Source organism: Haplochromis burtoni, unplaced genomic scaffold (genome assembly GCF_018398535.1).
Source record: "Haplochromis burtoni strain Fernald_Lab_line unplaced genomic scaffold, NCSU_Asbu1 Contig_17, whole genome shotgun sequence".
In the NCBI taxonomy this organism is placed as follows: Eukaryota; Metazoa; Chordata; class Actinopteri; order Cichliformes; family Cichlidae; genus Haplochromis; species Haplochromis burtoni.
The window spans coordinates 2,200,996-2,218,380 of record NW_024582378.1 but is presented as its reverse complement, the minus strand read 5'-3'; the positions used below and the strand labels follow the sequence as shown (position 1 = coordinate 2,218,380).

The window sequence follows — 17,385 nt, the reverse complement described above, 5'->3', positions numbered from 1 at the left end:
TAATAACCACTGCAGCCAAAAAGAGTGCCTGACGAGCCCAGTTGTAAGTAAGCTATTAAGACTCGACTGTGTTCGTGTTTTCCTCCGAAACAATAAGCAGCCTTTCAACGCCTCTCTCTGTCTCTCTAGTTTTCGGCTACAAGCCCGACACAGAACCCGTATTAGCCAGAGGTCCCTTTACCACAGTTCGGAGTTGTGGACCTGTTTTATATACGCGCGGAATAGTTTACTAAACCAGATCACTGCTAAAAGCAGCCTTACCTAATGTCCACCTACTGTTACTAATTTTATATTAAGATTTAAAAATTTAGTTGGTATTGGTATGGCGAGTAACCTTCAGTAATAGTAATAAATCACACAGCAATAGTGCATTCATGTAGTTGTAAAAAGCATGATAAAATATTAAGTAATCCAAAGTATTCACAATATGTTACTCTCATTGAGTAACGTAACGGAATACAATTGTAATTTTGTACGTTTTATAGCTTTTCCGAATAATAAAGACCTCCATCATGGCCAGTCACATTACACCAATTTAATTAAAGCCACTATAAAAACAAAACCTGCTCTGGAGAATAAAATACAAAAAAGATTACAGCCTTAAGTAAGAACGTGTGAATGCATGGGGGGATCGATGCTTGCACAAACAGAGCTGCCTTTTCATGAAAAAAGAGCAATGTCTATACTAAAAAGACCAAACTAAAGCATCGATCCTGTTCCTCTAATATCGATCCAACACAATACTGACACTGATATCTGCACTACTGATACAGTGGATTATTCAGTCCTTTGAACACTGAGTCATAGTTTCTTAGTTTAGGGTCCTTTCAGACACTCTGTATCAGCTGTTGATGATTCCTGAAATCATCACACAGCAGAAGTTTTGCTGAAATATATTTAAACTATTAAAATAAATCTAAATAAACGGTGAAGTTGTGACACACGATCATTTAAGGAGGTCTCTTGCTAAGAAACACAAAAGTGGCCTGATATCAGCTCGGCGCACTCTGACACACTCAGGCAAACGGGGAAGAAGACAAGAAAACTTGGACCTACGTTGTGAATAATTAATAACAAAATCTGTGAATAATCAATGGAACTTCACTGTGTTATATAAAAGTACAGGCTGAGCTCTCACCCGGTGCCTGATTTTTGTTCTCCATGACAGAAATTAAAAACTGAGTTTTCAGAACAGGAAATTTAAAAAGCCAGATATTTTCAGATTAAAATATGATGGAATCCCTTCATACAGTTACGTGTAACAATGTTACTCTATGTATCAGGGATGTCAAATTCATGTTACATCGTGGGCCACATACGGCCCACTTTGACCTTAAGGTGGGCGGACTAGTGAAACTCCACTTTATGCCAGTGTGCAGAAATGTAACTAAACATTTAATCCTTGAAATATCTTAATATGAGTGAAATAAGTACAATTTCAACAGTGTGCCTCTGCTGCATGATGTGTAAAATGCCGACACTGGCCTGTATTTATTATCTTTTTTTTTCTTTTTTTCCTATGGTAGAAATTACCTATTTAGCATTTTCTGTCATTTAATTGTTTATCCATCATGAACCTGTTTGGTGATGAAAATTCTGTAAATCTTAAGAAAATACAGTTAAAAGTGCAAAATCTATGTACTTCATATTTTCCAAAGCCTTCCAGTGGGCCAGATTGGAGTTTTTGCTGAGCTGATTCTGGCCCTGGACTTTGTTTGACACCCCTGCCATATATAATATATTTATTAAGAGCTGAATTGAAGCAGTGTTATTTGCATGCATGCATCTGTCATGGAGCACTGAGATTCATTACAAACCTGAAAGACCTCACCCACCACTGTGTGTTGCACCCTCGGGTTAGATGAATGGGTCTAAACAGTATACAAAGGGACACAGGGGAGGTTCTGATCATAAACAAGACACAAAAAGGCAGATAATCTACACAATTTAAAACCTGCGCATCAGACGATCTGCATTCCCTTTAAAATTCATTCCAGAACCAGAACTTGGAAATCATGACCTGGTTCACCTCCCTCTTCACCTCCTTCCCCCAGCTGATCCCTGTACAGTATGTGCCACCAACAGGCTCCACCCTCCCAGCTAATCAGGATCAGCAGCCATGAATGAGACGCAGCAAGAGAGTCTCGAGAGCCCTGTTACTGTCCCAGACATCAGACTGTGAGAGGGCTGCAAGCCACCTGCAGGAGGCTGCGACCACAACGCAACCAGAAGAGCAGAAGTCTGTTGGAAAGATCTAAGAAAACGACAGGAGCAGAGAAAACTACTTAATTCTCCAGTTTCTTCTCCAGCCCTTCTTCAGCCATCCTGTTAACTTTGGGCAGAAGACAACAGAGGATAGAAGAGAAGAATAGTGGATCTTATGAATTGTGCTGAGAGGTAAGTGGGGCAGACGAACATGGGTCGAGGCCTGAGGGCTTTTTAGGCCAGAGGGCCGCTGCTCTGCTATAGCTTTAGACCAAAGCCTCTTATTGCTCACTTCGTCCTGTGCCAGCACTTAAAGCAGCCATTGTGTTTCCCTCAAAATAAATAAATCTGGCTGCACTGTGTATTTATTCCATGAAGTCTGGATGGTTTCTTCTAAATTAGATTAGAGATCACCTCTTGTCACATAGGAAAGTTTTTAAGTGTCTCTTTGAGAGCAAAAACCAATGAAAGCGGCACAGAGGAACATCATTCATGCATTACAGCAGGTTAGAGAGGAGCAGTGAATACAAACGTCAAACGCTGAGAGCTTTTCAAACTCAATTATGGCAGCAGGAGGTTCTCCCATTGAAGAAGCTGAAACTAGAGAACGGCATTTTTAATTTGATAATCCCCAAACTTATTAATTGATTGTTTCAGCTCTTTACTCAAGGTGCTCCTTTTCTAGCACATTTTGGATGGTTTTCAACCACAAGTGTAGATATTCTGAGTTGGGGGGATTTAACAGCTGTTTCAGAGCTCAATAATTTAATTTTTATGCAAAATCAAGATGGGATACGTGAGGAAAACACCAAGAAGTTGCAAAGTTGAACCAGCGAGTCTGCCTGTGATCCAAGAGAGCAAACATATCTAACACTATTATATGAAAAAAATAATTTTTTATTAGCAAACCAAAGGGTTGGGCCTTTACAACTTCATTGTAAAGAGTTTAAATAGCTTTAGATTTAGGTCAGTTTAAATATGAAGTTAGAAGACCAGCGGCAGACGGGTGACCTCTCTAGGGTGAACCGTACCTGTCACCCTGTGACCCAACGGTGGGTTGGATTGGGCCAAGCTTGAATGCATTACCACATAAATCATTTGTGCACACATACAACACACATGGGCCTTCTCAGAGATTGCAGTCTTTAGAGAACTATATGATTGCTGTTTGTCAAATTGGCACCAATGTACACAGTTGTTTGACATATAAAAGGTAGATCCTAGAAGTAGGGAAACAGCTGAGTAAAAAGTACCTTTAGATGTTGCTGACGTGCCCCTTTTGAGTATTTTTATTGACTTTTGAGGTTCTCCTATGTTGTGTTTTGCAGACACTGAAGCACTTGACCTCATGGAAATGAGTCTCCTGAACTCTCTTGATCAATGATGAACGTTGCGCGCCCCTGTGCGCCGGAGCCTGTGAATCCCTGCCATGTGAGTCACAGCGGACGCATGTGCTGTGCAAACACTTGTTCGAATAGCATTAGAGGCAACACACACAGATTAGCAGCCGGGGACTTAAAGATTTCTCTCAGCCGTTACATGAAAATCTCAGACCAGAGTGACTCTGGGTCTCGTAAGAAGAAGAGGTTGAAGAAATAGTTGTTAGGCAGAAAAATAGCAGGAAAGTTAATATGTTATGTGCAATTTCTATTAGTAAACTTTTTTAGATTTTGGCAAGTGAAAAAAAAGAGAAAAAATTGCCCAGTGACAGCTGATTATAAGACTAAGACACAAACAACACCTGGCAGGTGCTTAATTATTCAATCAAGATCTGTCAGCCTTTTGTGGTCTATCAGCCGGTTTGTAGCCTCATTAACTACGACGCTAATGTTGGTTTTCTATTCAGTCCCCTGATTTCATGCAGATTAGAATATCTCAACATTGCCATTGACATGAGCTTCGGTTTTTAGTTTTAGTTAAATATCCTAGCATCTATCAGCAAGGCTGTGGGAAGGTGGGATGCCACAGTGCTCCCTATCACAAAAGGCAGACATCACAGGATGGTCAAATGCTCCCAAATATAGACAACAAAACTTATAAACAAAAAAACCCTCATCTTTATTGGGGCAAGAGTCCAAAACTCCAGACTGCAGATGAGGGGAAAACTCACCGGCAGATAAAAAGCTCAGACAGTCAGTGTTACAGAATAAGAACACAAGCAGTTTGAGGGTTTAATTATACAAAAGGGAAGATGGGAAACATCAGGGGAACACAGCTGAAGGTAATCATGGAAGAAAAGTCGAGGGACTATCAAAAAAAAAAGTCAAGAACAAACTCTGCAGAAAATGTATAATAATAAACAAAAGAACAGATAAGAGCGTTTACATTTTTTTATACACTATTGCTGATGTCATTTATTTAAGAAGTTGTGATTTTTTTCACCAGCATCATGTTGAAATGACGTTATCCAGTAGTAACCAGTAGTTAAAGATGGTGCATTTTTTTAAATGAGCGATCAGCGGAGATCTATCACAACCCATAAGAGTAATACAAAAACATGATTTTTTGTTTTTTTAGCACATTAAGTAGCTTCATCCCTTTGAAAACTCTTAGAATTGTCACACGATGCATGATGGACACACCTTTCCCCAATGATTGTTATACGCTATGCAACTTCGGCTTTTGATCTGGTAAAATATATCAACAATGAGGGTTGTTTTATGCTTTGTTTTGTTTGTTTCTTAAGAGACTGTAGTTTCAAGACTGGCCTACTTTTTAATGGTTTCATGATCAATTTTCTCACCTGTTTATGAGCCTAATGTTTGCAGGTTGAACAGTTTGCAGACAAAGTTAGGGAAGGACTGCTGAGATGGTTTGGACATGTACAGAGTTGGGAGAGTGGATATGTCGGTCAAAGGATGGATTTATGGATGTAGTGAAGGAGCACATGCAGAGGGTTTGTGTGAGGCAGGGGTGAGGTGGAGGTAGATGATCTGCTGTGGTGACCCCAACAGGGAGCAAATGAAAGAAGAAGACTTTAATGATACGGATTTAAGTGGTGTTGTAAAATTTCTTGTACTCTTGTGAACAAAATCTGTTGAACTACTAAAGTATTTCATACACCTGGCTGACCTCTAAGCTCCACAGCACTTTTATCTTCTCTTTTATTTCTCCCTATAAATGATTTAGGTTCTACTTTAGGAACTTTTTGTACTTATTTTTTCCCTCCTATTTTCAGTATTACCCCAATATATCAGTATTATGTCTCGCTCATAAATATGTTCAGGTTCTGGTGAATTGAGACAACTTTTGCGCTGTTTCTGCACAGAAATTCAAAGTCAGGCAGTTTCTTTACATGATGTTGCCTATCCTTTGCTGCTATCAGAATAAATGGGGATTACCTCCAACAGATCACATTGTGTCACAGCATCCTCTTCATAAGCAGCTCAATGCAAAAGCGTGTCAGTTACATAGGTTACTGTGATAATGGTTTGGATCCTTTATTATATTATTACTTTTTTATTAAACAAGGCAGTGTTAGTAAACAGGCAAAAAATATTGAATTATATATTGCTTTTTACACCCAGGAATTGCAAAGTACATTAAACAATCTAAAGCAGCATTTTGAAAAGAAAACAGGACATAAAAGTTCACAAAATTTGATGTACAAGTCTTTTGGAGTAAAGTTACAATAGAACACAGAAAATAAAATTGGTGGTTAATATTTGTGCAAGAATTGAAAACCTGAAAAGTAAATTTCATAAAAGCAGGACTGCTGCAAACACTTGATTAAATTGTCAGAGTTTTCAGAGATCAACCTCGGAGGTTTTATAAACGTAAGCGGAAAACTAAACTAAAAGTGAGTGAAGAAAATATTTTAGCGAACTGGAATATTAGTAAAAGCATAAACAGTGTGTGTACTTACAAAATTTAAATAACATAAAAATACACCGGAAATTTATTTGGTTTCTTTATTTTTTTTGTCAACATATGTCAACAGAAATCAGCCTGTTAATGCTTTTAGTAGTGTATAAGTAGCTTTAAATGTTGTATAACTTCAGGTATTTCACAGGAAAGGAAACAAATTAATCTGGGAGTAATTTAAGTACTCTTTCATTTTAAGGTAATTTTGCATTAAAACAAACAATTTCTTCATCTTACATTGTAAATACACTGCATTTTTCAGGACAGTTGAATAATAGAACATCCGTCACGCACAATAACATAATGAATACTAAATAAAGATGTAAAAAAAAAAAAAAATGGGGAAATAGTGTTTGTTCTTCTGCAAAAATAACATGAAATTGCATGTGCATTACTTAAAACAACTTGCACAGTACTTACATTTACATAACAGTCTTGTAAGTTCCTTTTTCCTGTAAAAACTTCACTAAGGACCCCTTTATTCTAGTTTGCCTACTTTTCAGGAGATATAATCACATGTAACTTCAAATAAAATGCATTGAAATTCGTCTGATTACAGTGGGATTACGCCCTTAGTTGCTGGCTGTATTATAAAGTGAGACAGATTTTTACAATGGAAAGAGTCACCTTCTCCATGACATTACATCATAGTTTTCCCAAATGTACCTTTGCATTACTTACTGTACCTTATTTATTTTCTTTTTATTGTTTAATTGTATTTATATCTTTACTAAGTCCCGTTCCTGTTTTTTATTAAATTTTTTCTCTTTCACTCTTAAAAAAGAGAGAAAAGGTGTTTGAATAAATACTTATAATTAAAATTAAATTATAATAAAAACTAGTGGAAAAATGTGAGGCCACGATGACTCCAGTCCACATTGTAAAGTCAGGTGGAGAGCTAAGTGTCTGTGTTTGGGACGGTTGCCAGATTGGCACCCTGTGGTTCTGGATTAGAAGCTCTGTCTTGGTCTAAGCTGAACATATTGTGACTGGTAATTACTTGTATATCAACTCTATTGCCCTTCAGTAGCTTCACTTCACCACATGAAGCTTATTTTTTATGTGCATATAATCAGACTTTAATACAGTTTTCTTTGCGGTCTAAATAAATGTTAATAGATTTATTAGTGCTCCAATGGGTATTTAGTAGATTTAGCCCCTCCCCCGTGACATGGTTTATCTTCATCACTCATATCCTCTGGGTCATTGTGTTTCTTCTCTGGCCACACAGGCTATTTATATTACTAACATGTTTGTTTTTCCTCAGAATGAATTAGCAGAGAAGCAGTCATCTTAGTTTTATTTCTCCATTCGCCCACCTCATTCATCCTGCCTTTATTAATTCAAACCAATCTATTTGTTTTCTAACAGCTCCAAACCTCGCCTTGTTTAATTACCTTGTGTCACTCATACTCTAGTAGTTTTTCTGTGTGTGCTATAGTCAGTACAAAATACAAACCTTTAAAGACTAACAATTCCTCTTCTATAGTTCCTTAAACAAAAAGGCCACTATAAACACGTATCCCACTATATGTAACAGCCACATCACCTTTAATATAAATGAGTACAAAAACAGTACATGTGGAAGGAAAATCATAGCTGCAACAACTATGCCTCGTACTTAAGCGATGGGATTAGCCCCAGGAATCCCAGTAAGCCTTTAACAGCCCCTATCAGACCCTTTAAACTCTGCACCCGCCCCCTGTTTCCTTCACTGGTTGAACCACAGGACTGTTAGTCTCGGCTCTGAAAGGACTGATGGTGATCAGACTTTTTGTTCACCTCCTCATATTAGATCTCAGACCTCTTACGGCTCCTAAAACCCATCACGAACTATAGCACGTCTCTGATCTAGTTTATTTAAGTGTGCAATATGAAATGTGTCTGGTGTACACAGTCTCTGCAACTTTTGTAGTGAATTTTATGGCACACAGCTCTACCACAAATGCAGTCCATTGCCCTTTGAGATCAGTGGAGCTTTTTGAAGCTATAGACTGACATGTTTTCATTAGGAATGGGTGGAGGCTCAAACAAAGCTAAAACAGAGTCTACAATTCAACATGAATCTAAAAGAATGATAATAATGATAATACTGCTCTGTATTGGTGGGAGTTAGCCAAAAATGTTCACCATAACAGCTTTGTAGGTGATAGGAAGCCTAATGTTTGTGTCAGGACAGCTTAGATTTGCTCCTAAATGCTCCAAAAATAAATGAACGCAGTCATAACTTCAATCTTACGCAACTTACGGTTTGTAATAAATTGGGGTTGATGATGGCAGCACAGGCTGACAACAATATAAACTTAGATATCTTTTGTGTACATTGCTAATGCTAACATACTCTCGTGTTGGCAACTGTTAGTCTTCAAAAATCATCCATGTTTCAGCTCGTTTCAGACTGGGGGAAGCAGCAAATCAAAGGAAAACTGGCTTGAAATGAGAGGAAGTGCCTATTTTGAGTAGAGTTAATAGTATAGAGGTGGAAAAAAGCATAATATATCATAATGAATTAAAAGTAGACGTTGTTTTTTCTTGGTCTCAACCCCACGTGGCAAAGAACATGAAAAACTTGTGTATCCTGTTTTTTTCCCCCCTCATCTGTTCTCTCGTCTCGTCAACCATTATCCAAAGAAACCTGTTGAACAGTCTTTGTTTTGGTGACTTTCCTTCAAACTGTGTGTATAAAAATGTGTAATTCATACATACGAAGTAGATGCAGTCTGTTGTCTCAAAGTTAATGTGATGTCTGTGACTGGTTTCATTTTAGAGCCCTCATATGGTGACTTCTGATGACCTGGAATCAACACGAGGCTGAACCATGGTCATTCTGCAACAGGTGGGTCCTGTACCAAATGGTTCTGAATGTCTACAGAGTCCTCGTCTGTAGACATTCACTTCCAACCTCTTTGTCCTGTCTGTGTATTAAAAGTAAGTTCTTAAGTTCGTTTCTGTACAAACGTTCTGTGGGAATTATGGATGGACATTAATGTAAAAAGTCAGTTAATATTTTTTCCTTTGCTGATATTTATTATTTTTAAACTTAGGTGGAGTTTCTGTTGGTGTCCATGTTGTAATGGGACCTGGTTAGACATTGACATCAGCAGTTTATTTGTTGTAGCAGAGAGGCACAGCTTTTACTTTGAAGGAAATGAGCCACAGTTTCTGGTTTGTATCACACTTTTTGCAGTTTCCCTACCTCTCTGCGAGTATTTGGAGAGTATTTGCACCCAAGTTGATAACAAAAAATATATTGGAGAACAAAGCAATTACAAGGAACTTTTCAATGCATTACTCGCCAAAAGATTTTTACGTAGTGACCAGTGGACCAGTGTTTTTGCCAGTGGAGAAATTAATTTTTTGCATGGATCCATAAGTCAAAAGTTTGGGTTACTATCTCAAAATTTTGAGAAAATAATTTGAAGTTATTTCATATCAGATGCTTTAATTGTCTGAGGTCTAAGTCTTCTTAGATGCTGACTCTACCATAATATTATTTTTTAGAGAAAGGCTAAACAGACTAGTGTCTTTAATTTTTTTTGTTTGTCATTGATTTTATTTTTTGTCTAATCGCAGAGACTCAGGAGAAGTTATTTTTGCTGAGGGTTAGAGTTGAGGTTAGGGTGATCACGCTTCAGTGCATTTGTATTATGATGGTTTCTTTTGATTTTCCACTGAGGTACAGAGCTTTCCCTAATGAATTAAGCCTCTACCATAACCACAAACTTGATACACAGTATTCTGTGTTTGATTATTTAAGAAGGGAAAATTAAACTCAATTTTGTAAGGGCTCAGAAGTCAGTAGGTGAATATCTGAGCACAGCAGCACTTTTTTACTGTCTGTCTGAAGGATCATTTGGGATTTATTGAAGGAGGGCGGAAGGTTACTGAACTCGTTCATTTTCTTCTTCCATATTATTATTATGAGAGGCCATAATCGTTACATCAACCTTGCCAGTGCCTCTGTTCATAAAAGATCGGCTTAAAATCCAGATTGTGGCTCTACTACTTTAACACAAAAAGCATAGTTTAGGTCTCTTTAGCATCAACTCATGCAAGTAGGTCAGTTTAACCTGACATTTTAGTGTCTTATGGGAATGTTTGTTTGTTATGGTGGGCCAGCCAGCAGGTTTAATGATTTTAAATTAAATTAAAATGTAAAAAGAAACAACCGAAAATCAAATTGTGAGGAAGAATGATTTATTCAGCATGAGCTCCACAGTCCTGACACACTAAATATAGAAAAAGCTGGGCAGTTACCTCATATCAGGCCATCAATAGTTTCCCTTTCAATAACTAGATGCCAGTGCCTTTCTCCCCCGAGAGTCCTGCAGGGCACGACTCAGACACTCCTGCACCGTTTCAATCTCAGCTCAGAGCCACGGCTATGAATCTCATTCGAGTGGGAGACATCTGGATGTTGTTAAATGGAAGCAAAAATAGCATCTTTAAGGTCACAGTCTAGACTGTGGGGATGAACGCTGAGCATCGTGCTGCAGTGTTATGATGAGGTTTATACCAGCTCCCCTTCTGATTTACATCTAAATGACACCTCATGTTTTTCATTCATTGGCAAAACACAAAATGACCTCTGTGCTGACACGTCTAAGATGATAAATGCACTTTTTTAGGGTCTGCTGTGTTCATCTCCAGGGGGCTTGCTTTTCATAGTATGTCTAATGGCATAGTCAGTGCCATGATTGGTTGACTGTTTTGTAGATTTTTAATACCTCCTGTAGCAGCCTGCTCAGTCATGGTTTTTGCTAAGTGTTGGTTCCACCTCAGGAAAATTAAGCCTTATTTGTTGTTACATGGGGTTACCTAAGTCTCAGTGTTACATCATGGCCTTCCTGGTGGATGTGGTCAAGTTTAAATCCTTTTTTCAGGCTAAATCCTCAAAAATGTAACTAGTTGGCAGCTGAAAAACTGGGTAACTGGGTGTGTGGTGCAACTGATATTTCCTGGTTATCCAACATGTATATTCAAATCGTTGAATGCAGACAAGGAGACCTTAACAAATGTCACGTACAGCTAAGGCACATGCAGCTCATCAGGTTTTGCAGCTGTTATGGGGAAAACCTGATGTTTTTTGCTCAAATTTCAAAATAACATCTAGGAATAAAAAGAGTTAAAGTATAAGTAGGAGATAAGAAATTATATGATTACAAACAGTTGACATCTTTGGTTACAGATTTTTTTTTAACAAGTGCTCTGAACTTCCCCAGGGAGATAAAAAAAAAATCATTCAGCTTCAGTTTGCTCTGATATTATGATGTTATTCTATTACTTCCTGCAGTCTTTAACTAAAGTTTTGTAATCCAGGGGGACTATGTGTGGCTGGATCTTAAAACGGGCCGGGAGTTTGACGTCCCCGTGGGAGCCGTGGTCAAACTGTGCGACTCTGGACAGATCCAGGTTCTGGATGATGAAGGCCGGGTAAGTTTGCATAAAAGCAGGAAGGACCTGAAAGCAGTACTCCAAGGTAGACTACATAAACAAGAGAAACTAGAATTTAGGTTTTTCAAATATGAAAACAAGGGAGATTGCATAGATACTGTGATAAGGACTGAAAGTGGACTGACGCTATATACACACACAGAGTATAATCAGCGAGGACTTGATGACAGGATACGACAAAAACCAGAGAACACAAGTAATAAGAACTAAAGGCCAAAAACAGAGGAAAAAAATCTGAAATTTATAAACTAAGAGCTCTAAATGCACAAGCTTAGATTCTAAATAAATCAAGAATAGTTAACAATAGACCTGAATTCAGAGTCCAAAACTCAGACTGTGTTTTGCTGTTGCACACTTGTATTGTATTAGACCATTAAACCTAATCTGCGTGCAATAATTTGTAATGCTTTTCATGGTCATGGGTTTTAAATGGTTTTAACTTTTTTGAGTATTTGCTTCATTCTTAGTTCACTTATTACTTTCGTTTTTCTTCATGTGTTCCCTTAGTATTTTGAGCCCTTGTTTCTTAGTTCGAGCTTCTGTTTGTATTAGAGTTTGATCCATCAGTGTCTCGCTTCATGTTCAGTGTTTCTATTTAGTTTGTGTTTTACTAAGTCTCCCATGCATTGTCTCTAGTTTTAGTTTCTGTCATTTAACTTAATTGTGTTCAGTTGTGTTTAGTTCCCCTCCTGTTTCCACTTACCTCCTTGTGTCATGTGTATTTTTAGCCTCAGTTTGCCTGTGTTCTTTGTTACGTTGTACTGTGTTCTGATCTCTTGTTTCTAGTGTGTTCCCGATATGGTTTCCTTTGGCTTTTGAACTTTGTTTTGTCTTTTTTTAAGGGTTTTGTTTTTTCATTCCCCGTCTAAACACCACTGTACCCTGAATCTGTTTAGACGACAGGTAGCATACAGATATTTTTGTCCTTTTAAAATGACACAAAACTGCCAATTAATTGTTTCCATCAAAGAAGGATGAGTCAGTGTGACTTCATGTGGATTTTGAGGCCTTTGTTCCTCTAATCTGCTTCCTCGTTCCTCACCAATGCAGGAGCACTGGATTTCCCCTCAAAATGCCACCAACATCAAACCCATGCACCCAACCTCCATACATGGGGTGGAGGACATGATCCGTCTGGGTGACCTCAATGAAGCTGGCATCCTCCGTAACCTGCTAATCCGCTATAATGAATGCGTCATCTACGTAAGTTTCCCTTTGTGGCACCAACGCAGCTGCATTTACGATCGCCTGAGGTGCAATTAGTTTCTGTAACTTCCAGGCCTTTTACTCGCGTGTTCAGCAAAGCAGTAACCACTGGCTTTGGCCCAGTTAAGGTCTTATTCAGGTTAATCTGTTTACTTGTATCTTAAGCGCCCAGCAACAGCAGCATTTACTTGTTGCTATAAATAAAACAGAACGTCCCTTCCTTGCTGTTTGACCGGAGGTTCACCGATAGAAACAGGCATTTGTACTTGTAGTTTAAAGAACAGCTTTGTGACTTGACTAATGCTTTTCGGCCTCTAGCCTTCATCAGGGTCATTAAGAACTATATTGCAGCCGTTAATGTACACAGCATAAATGTTTGAGTAGAAAAAAATCTTAATAGGAAAAATGTTAAACAGCCACTCATATGCATTCAGTAAACCTCACCACCAATTCCCCCAATTGTGTGATTACACAGGAAAAAAATGTAAAACACCAAATCTTAGAAATGCTAGTAAGTCAAAGTTAAGACCACTAAATAGGAATAATAGAGTGACATTATTTTTATAATCATCTCATATATTTTGGAGAGCATAAAATTTTGTTTTATACTCTGTCAGTAGTGTTTGATTCACATATTTTGTCCCTGAGTTTTTGATCTATCTCATGTTTAAAACATCGACTTTCGTCTGTCTTTGGGTGTCTGCAGACGTATACAGGCTCAATACTGGTAGCAGTCAACCCTTACCAGCTGCTGCCCATCTATACTCCAGACCAGATCCGCCTCTACACCAATAAGAAGATCGGCGAGATGCCGCCGCACATATTCGCCATCGCAGACAACTGTTACTTCAACATGCAGCGGAACAACAAGGACCAGTGCTGCATCATCAGGTTTGTGCTTGATCATTTCATAAGAACTCAAAGTGATGGACGTGCGCCATTTCTAAACAGGAAAAACTCTGCAGTTAATCTGCAAGCCTCTGTTGGTTAAAAAGGCTGGTCATAGTTAGTATCCTTTGTGTGCTGCTGCTGTTTGAATAGTTTATTTGTAATGAAATCATCATGTTTATTGCATGACTGTGTCACTGTTTTCTTTATGAGGCAGCGGTGAGTCTGGAGCTGGGAAGACTGAGAGCACAAAGCTGATTCTGCAGTTCCTCGCTGCCATCAGCGGGCAGCACTCCTGGATAGAGCAGCAAGTCCTAGAAGCCACGCCTATCCTCGAAGGTAAGCATTAAACTCCAAAAAAGATCACCTTCAGTCCACGAATGGACAGTGAACATGGAAGAAAGTGTCATGGGTCACCTTCATCGTCTGGTTTGTCAATTTCTTCAGCTTTCGGCAATGCCAAGACAATTCGAAATGACAACTCCAGTCGCTTTGGGAAGTACATAGATATCCACTTCAACAAGCGAGGGGCCATTGAAGGAGCCAAAATAGAGCAGTACCTGCTGGAGAAGTCCCGCGTGTGTCGACAGGTGAGAAACCAGATCCAGATTAAATATGTTAAATCTTTCACAACTCCAACCACAATTAGTCAACATTTGTAGACAGATGGATGGTAAGCAATGATCTAGACCTGAGAATGCAGTTTGGGATGGGCCTGAGTGAAGATTGATGGCTGCTCCTGGGTAGAGGAAGAATTAAATTATTAATTTAACTAAAACTGCAAGACGTTGGATGGTGATTTTGTTTGTTTGGGTTTGTGATTATTTTCAATTTATTTAAATTCAGTTTTATTAATATAGCTCCAAAGCACAGCAACCGTTGCCTAAGTTGTTGTAAGGTAGTAAGATAAAGACGCTACGATAGTAGAAAGAAAACACAAACAATCAGAAAAACTCCCTTTTAACAGGAGGGAGTCTCACCTGTCTTAATGTTTTACTAGTTTGTCATTTATTATTTGTTTATACAGCAGCTGCCTCCACTTTGGTGCTCACAGGAGTTGTTATATTTAATGGTAAATGGTAAATGGCCTGTATTTGTATAGCGCTTTTACTAGTCCTGCCTAGGGACCCCAAAGCGCTTTACACACCCAATCATCCACCCATTCACACACACATTCACACACTGGTGGAGGCAAGCTACAATCAAACTCTTCACAGCTGAATCAAAGTGTGTAATTAGTCATTTATTTATCATTAATTAAACAGGGGCAGATGAACTATTCAGTCTCCCTGCATATGTGGACATATTACATACAAAAAAAATAAATACTGGTCCAAGATTAATAATATATACTCTTTATGGTACGTAAACAGTATCACGTAGATGCTGCTTACATGTGCATAGCATATTGTGTGTCGGACATACAGGGTTTGCTTCTTTCTTGCTCCTGCAGGCTCCAGATGAGAGAAACTACCATATTTTCTACTGCATGTTGAAGGGCATGGCTCCTGAAATGAAGTCAAAGCTGGGCCTGGGCCTTGCCACAGACTATTCCTACCTCACTATGGTGAGTCTCGCCAGTTAATTACTCATTTTTAGTGATAAAAATGAGTAATTAAGAAATCGATGTACCCATCATACAGCTGAGTTTAGCACTTTGAACATCACTGTGCTGTTTGTTTATAACAGGGTGGACTACTGCAGTGCTCTGCTATCTGCTCTATTAAAAATGTTTTTAATTAACCTCAATATATTTCAAACCTCTACAGTCTGAGTGTTTACTGGGCCTGGAAGGAGAGAACACACTGGTGCCTTTCAGCTTACATGTTGCTTTTAAAATCACTCTCTTGTCTTTAAAGCTCTTTATGTTCTTGCTCCAGTATGTAGTGCACCCTCTCTGGTCCTCCACAACCAAAGAATTAACAAAGTGTTATTTTAGTAAAAGAAAAAATTACCAATCATAATAAAGTATGTCTCAATTAATGCATGAGGTTACAATAAAAACAGTGAGTGGAAAAAGACTGTGCCCTTGTGTCCTGATGGTAAAATGAAGCTAAAGTACAGAAACATAAATGGTGCAGTAAATGTTGTGCACAAAGCTTCAGGGATCATAAGTAATATAATAATAATGTAAAGTTAATTTACCGTTTCCGATAAAGAGCAGCACGTAGCTGCTTCCCAGAGCATTTCACTCGGAGCTGTCAAGTGAAACCCATTAAGCCACATTGCAGTTACCTGGAGCCGCTGGCCTGGTTCTGCTCATAAACAGCAGACCTGAACTTGGATTTATTTTATATCACAGGGTAGCTGCACAAAGTGTGACGGTCGTAACGACCTGAGTGATTATTCCAGCATCCTGTCAGCCATGAAGGTTCTCATGTTCACCGAGACAGAAACCTGGGAGATTTCCAAGCTTCTGGCTGCCATCCTGCATATGGGAAACCTGCGATTCGAGGGTGCATGAATACACAAATTTGAAGCATCAATCAGAAAATTTACAAACTTTACAAACCTGTGAAGAAAACGATGTTCTGTCTTGCTTCCCTCAGCTCGTACCTATGATAATTTGGATGCCTGTGTGGTTGTGAGATCTCCTGACCTGGTGACCGCTGCGTCGCTTATGGAGGTCTGTAACTGTTCTCACACACATGATTGACACACAACCATTTTACTGTTCTTCCTTAGAAAAGAGTGGCTTTAAATCTCTTTCAAATTGATATCTGGCAGTTTTTTTGTGATGCTTTTGTTGGTCGTTGTGAACCGTAGGTGGAGCCTAAAGATGTGATGGTGTGTTTGACGACACGAACCCTCATCACACGTGGTGAAAGTGTTGTCACCCCTCTAAGTGTGGAGCAAGGCCTGGATGTCAGGGACGCCTTTGTTAAGGTACCGATTTTGTCCTGTTTTAAAGGTAATACACGTAATCACCGAGTCTTTCACAGATCATGTTGTGATTGTCCTCCAGAGTTGTCTTCCAACTTCTTCTTTCTATGAGGCTGTCTTTCTGCAGACACACTCTACAGCTATAGCTGGTAACAGAGTCCTTGACTTACTCTCCAGGAGATCTGCTGTGAGCTAAAGAGCCAATGTAGCCATTACCTGCAAGTTGGAGAGCTCGTTCATGTACAACTATGCAAGACTCACTTATTCTGCAGAGCAGGCGAGAATTTAAGACCCTAGATATTATTACAAGGCATGGACATTTGTTGTCACTGTCATGATGGTTTTATGGAGCTTGGTAGGAGAGCCTGCACAGGTGCGATGCACACACAGACCTGGAAGGTGCTGGCTTACCTTAAAATGTGTCCCTCCACTTACCCCCCTATGCTGGTGGATGGGACACTGCTTGTTATTTCTACACCTTTGGTGGTAATTGTGTAACATTTTCCCATTCCTAATAACTATGAAGTATTTATGTTGGAGTGAAGTCTGGGAAAGGATCTGTGGGAAAATATTTTTGGGAGTCTCCGAACCTTAATGACGCTACTGACGTTGCCGTACAACGAAGCCAATGATGGTGATGAAGAAGCACACTTAGGAGGCGGTGAGTGAGTCTGCTTCAGCAAAGTTCATGAATTCTGTCATCCAGGGGATCTACGGGAGGTTGTTTATCTGGATAGTGGATAAGATTAATGCTGCCATATACCGACCTCCTTCCTGCGAGAGTACCATCATCCGAAGATCCATCGGTTTGCTGGACATCTTTGGCTTTGAGAACTTTATCGTCAACAGGTGAGAAGTTGTGTAAAAGAGTGTTTTTGTAGATCA

The 17,385-nt window shown here is 39.0% G+C and overlaps 1 protein-coding gene across 5 annotated transcripts in view; it reads left to right on the top strand.

Moving 5' to 3' along the window:
• myo7ab (myosin VIIAb) overlaps positions 1–17,385 on the top strand; it is a 63,861-nt gene that overhangs the window by 11,611 nt on the left and 34,865 nt on the right. For 3 of the 5 annotated variants that reach the window (XM_042218297.1, XM_005916055.2, XM_014330869.2), the window contains exons 1-13: positions 401–2,397; positions 3,534–3,636; positions 8,837–8,905; positions 11,389–11,502; positions 12,574–12,726; positions 13,436–13,620; positions 13,835–13,956; positions 14,065–14,207; positions 15,071–15,184; positions 15,920–16,073; positions 16,167–16,243; positions 16,384–16,503; positions 17,207–17,349. In XM_042218297.1, coding sequence (XP_042074231.1) covers positions 8,888–8,905; positions 11,389–11,502; positions 12,574–12,726; positions 13,436–13,620; positions 13,835–13,956; positions 14,065–14,207; positions 15,071–15,184; positions 15,920–16,073; positions 16,167–16,243; positions 16,384–16,503; positions 17,207–17,349 — 1,343 coding nt within the window. In that variant the 5' untranslated portion in view covers positions 401–2,397; positions 3,534–3,636; positions 8,837–8,887. Of the gene's footprint in view, positions 1–400; positions 2,398–3,533; positions 3,637–8,836; positions 8,906–11,388; positions 11,503–12,573; positions 12,727–13,435; positions 13,621–13,834; positions 13,957–14,064; positions 14,208–15,070; positions 15,185–15,919; positions 16,074–16,166; positions 16,244–16,383; positions 16,504–17,206; positions 17,350–17,385 lie in introns of those variants that run through there. The other 2 variants (XM_042218295.1, XM_042218296.1) reach the window with 2 other exon arrangements.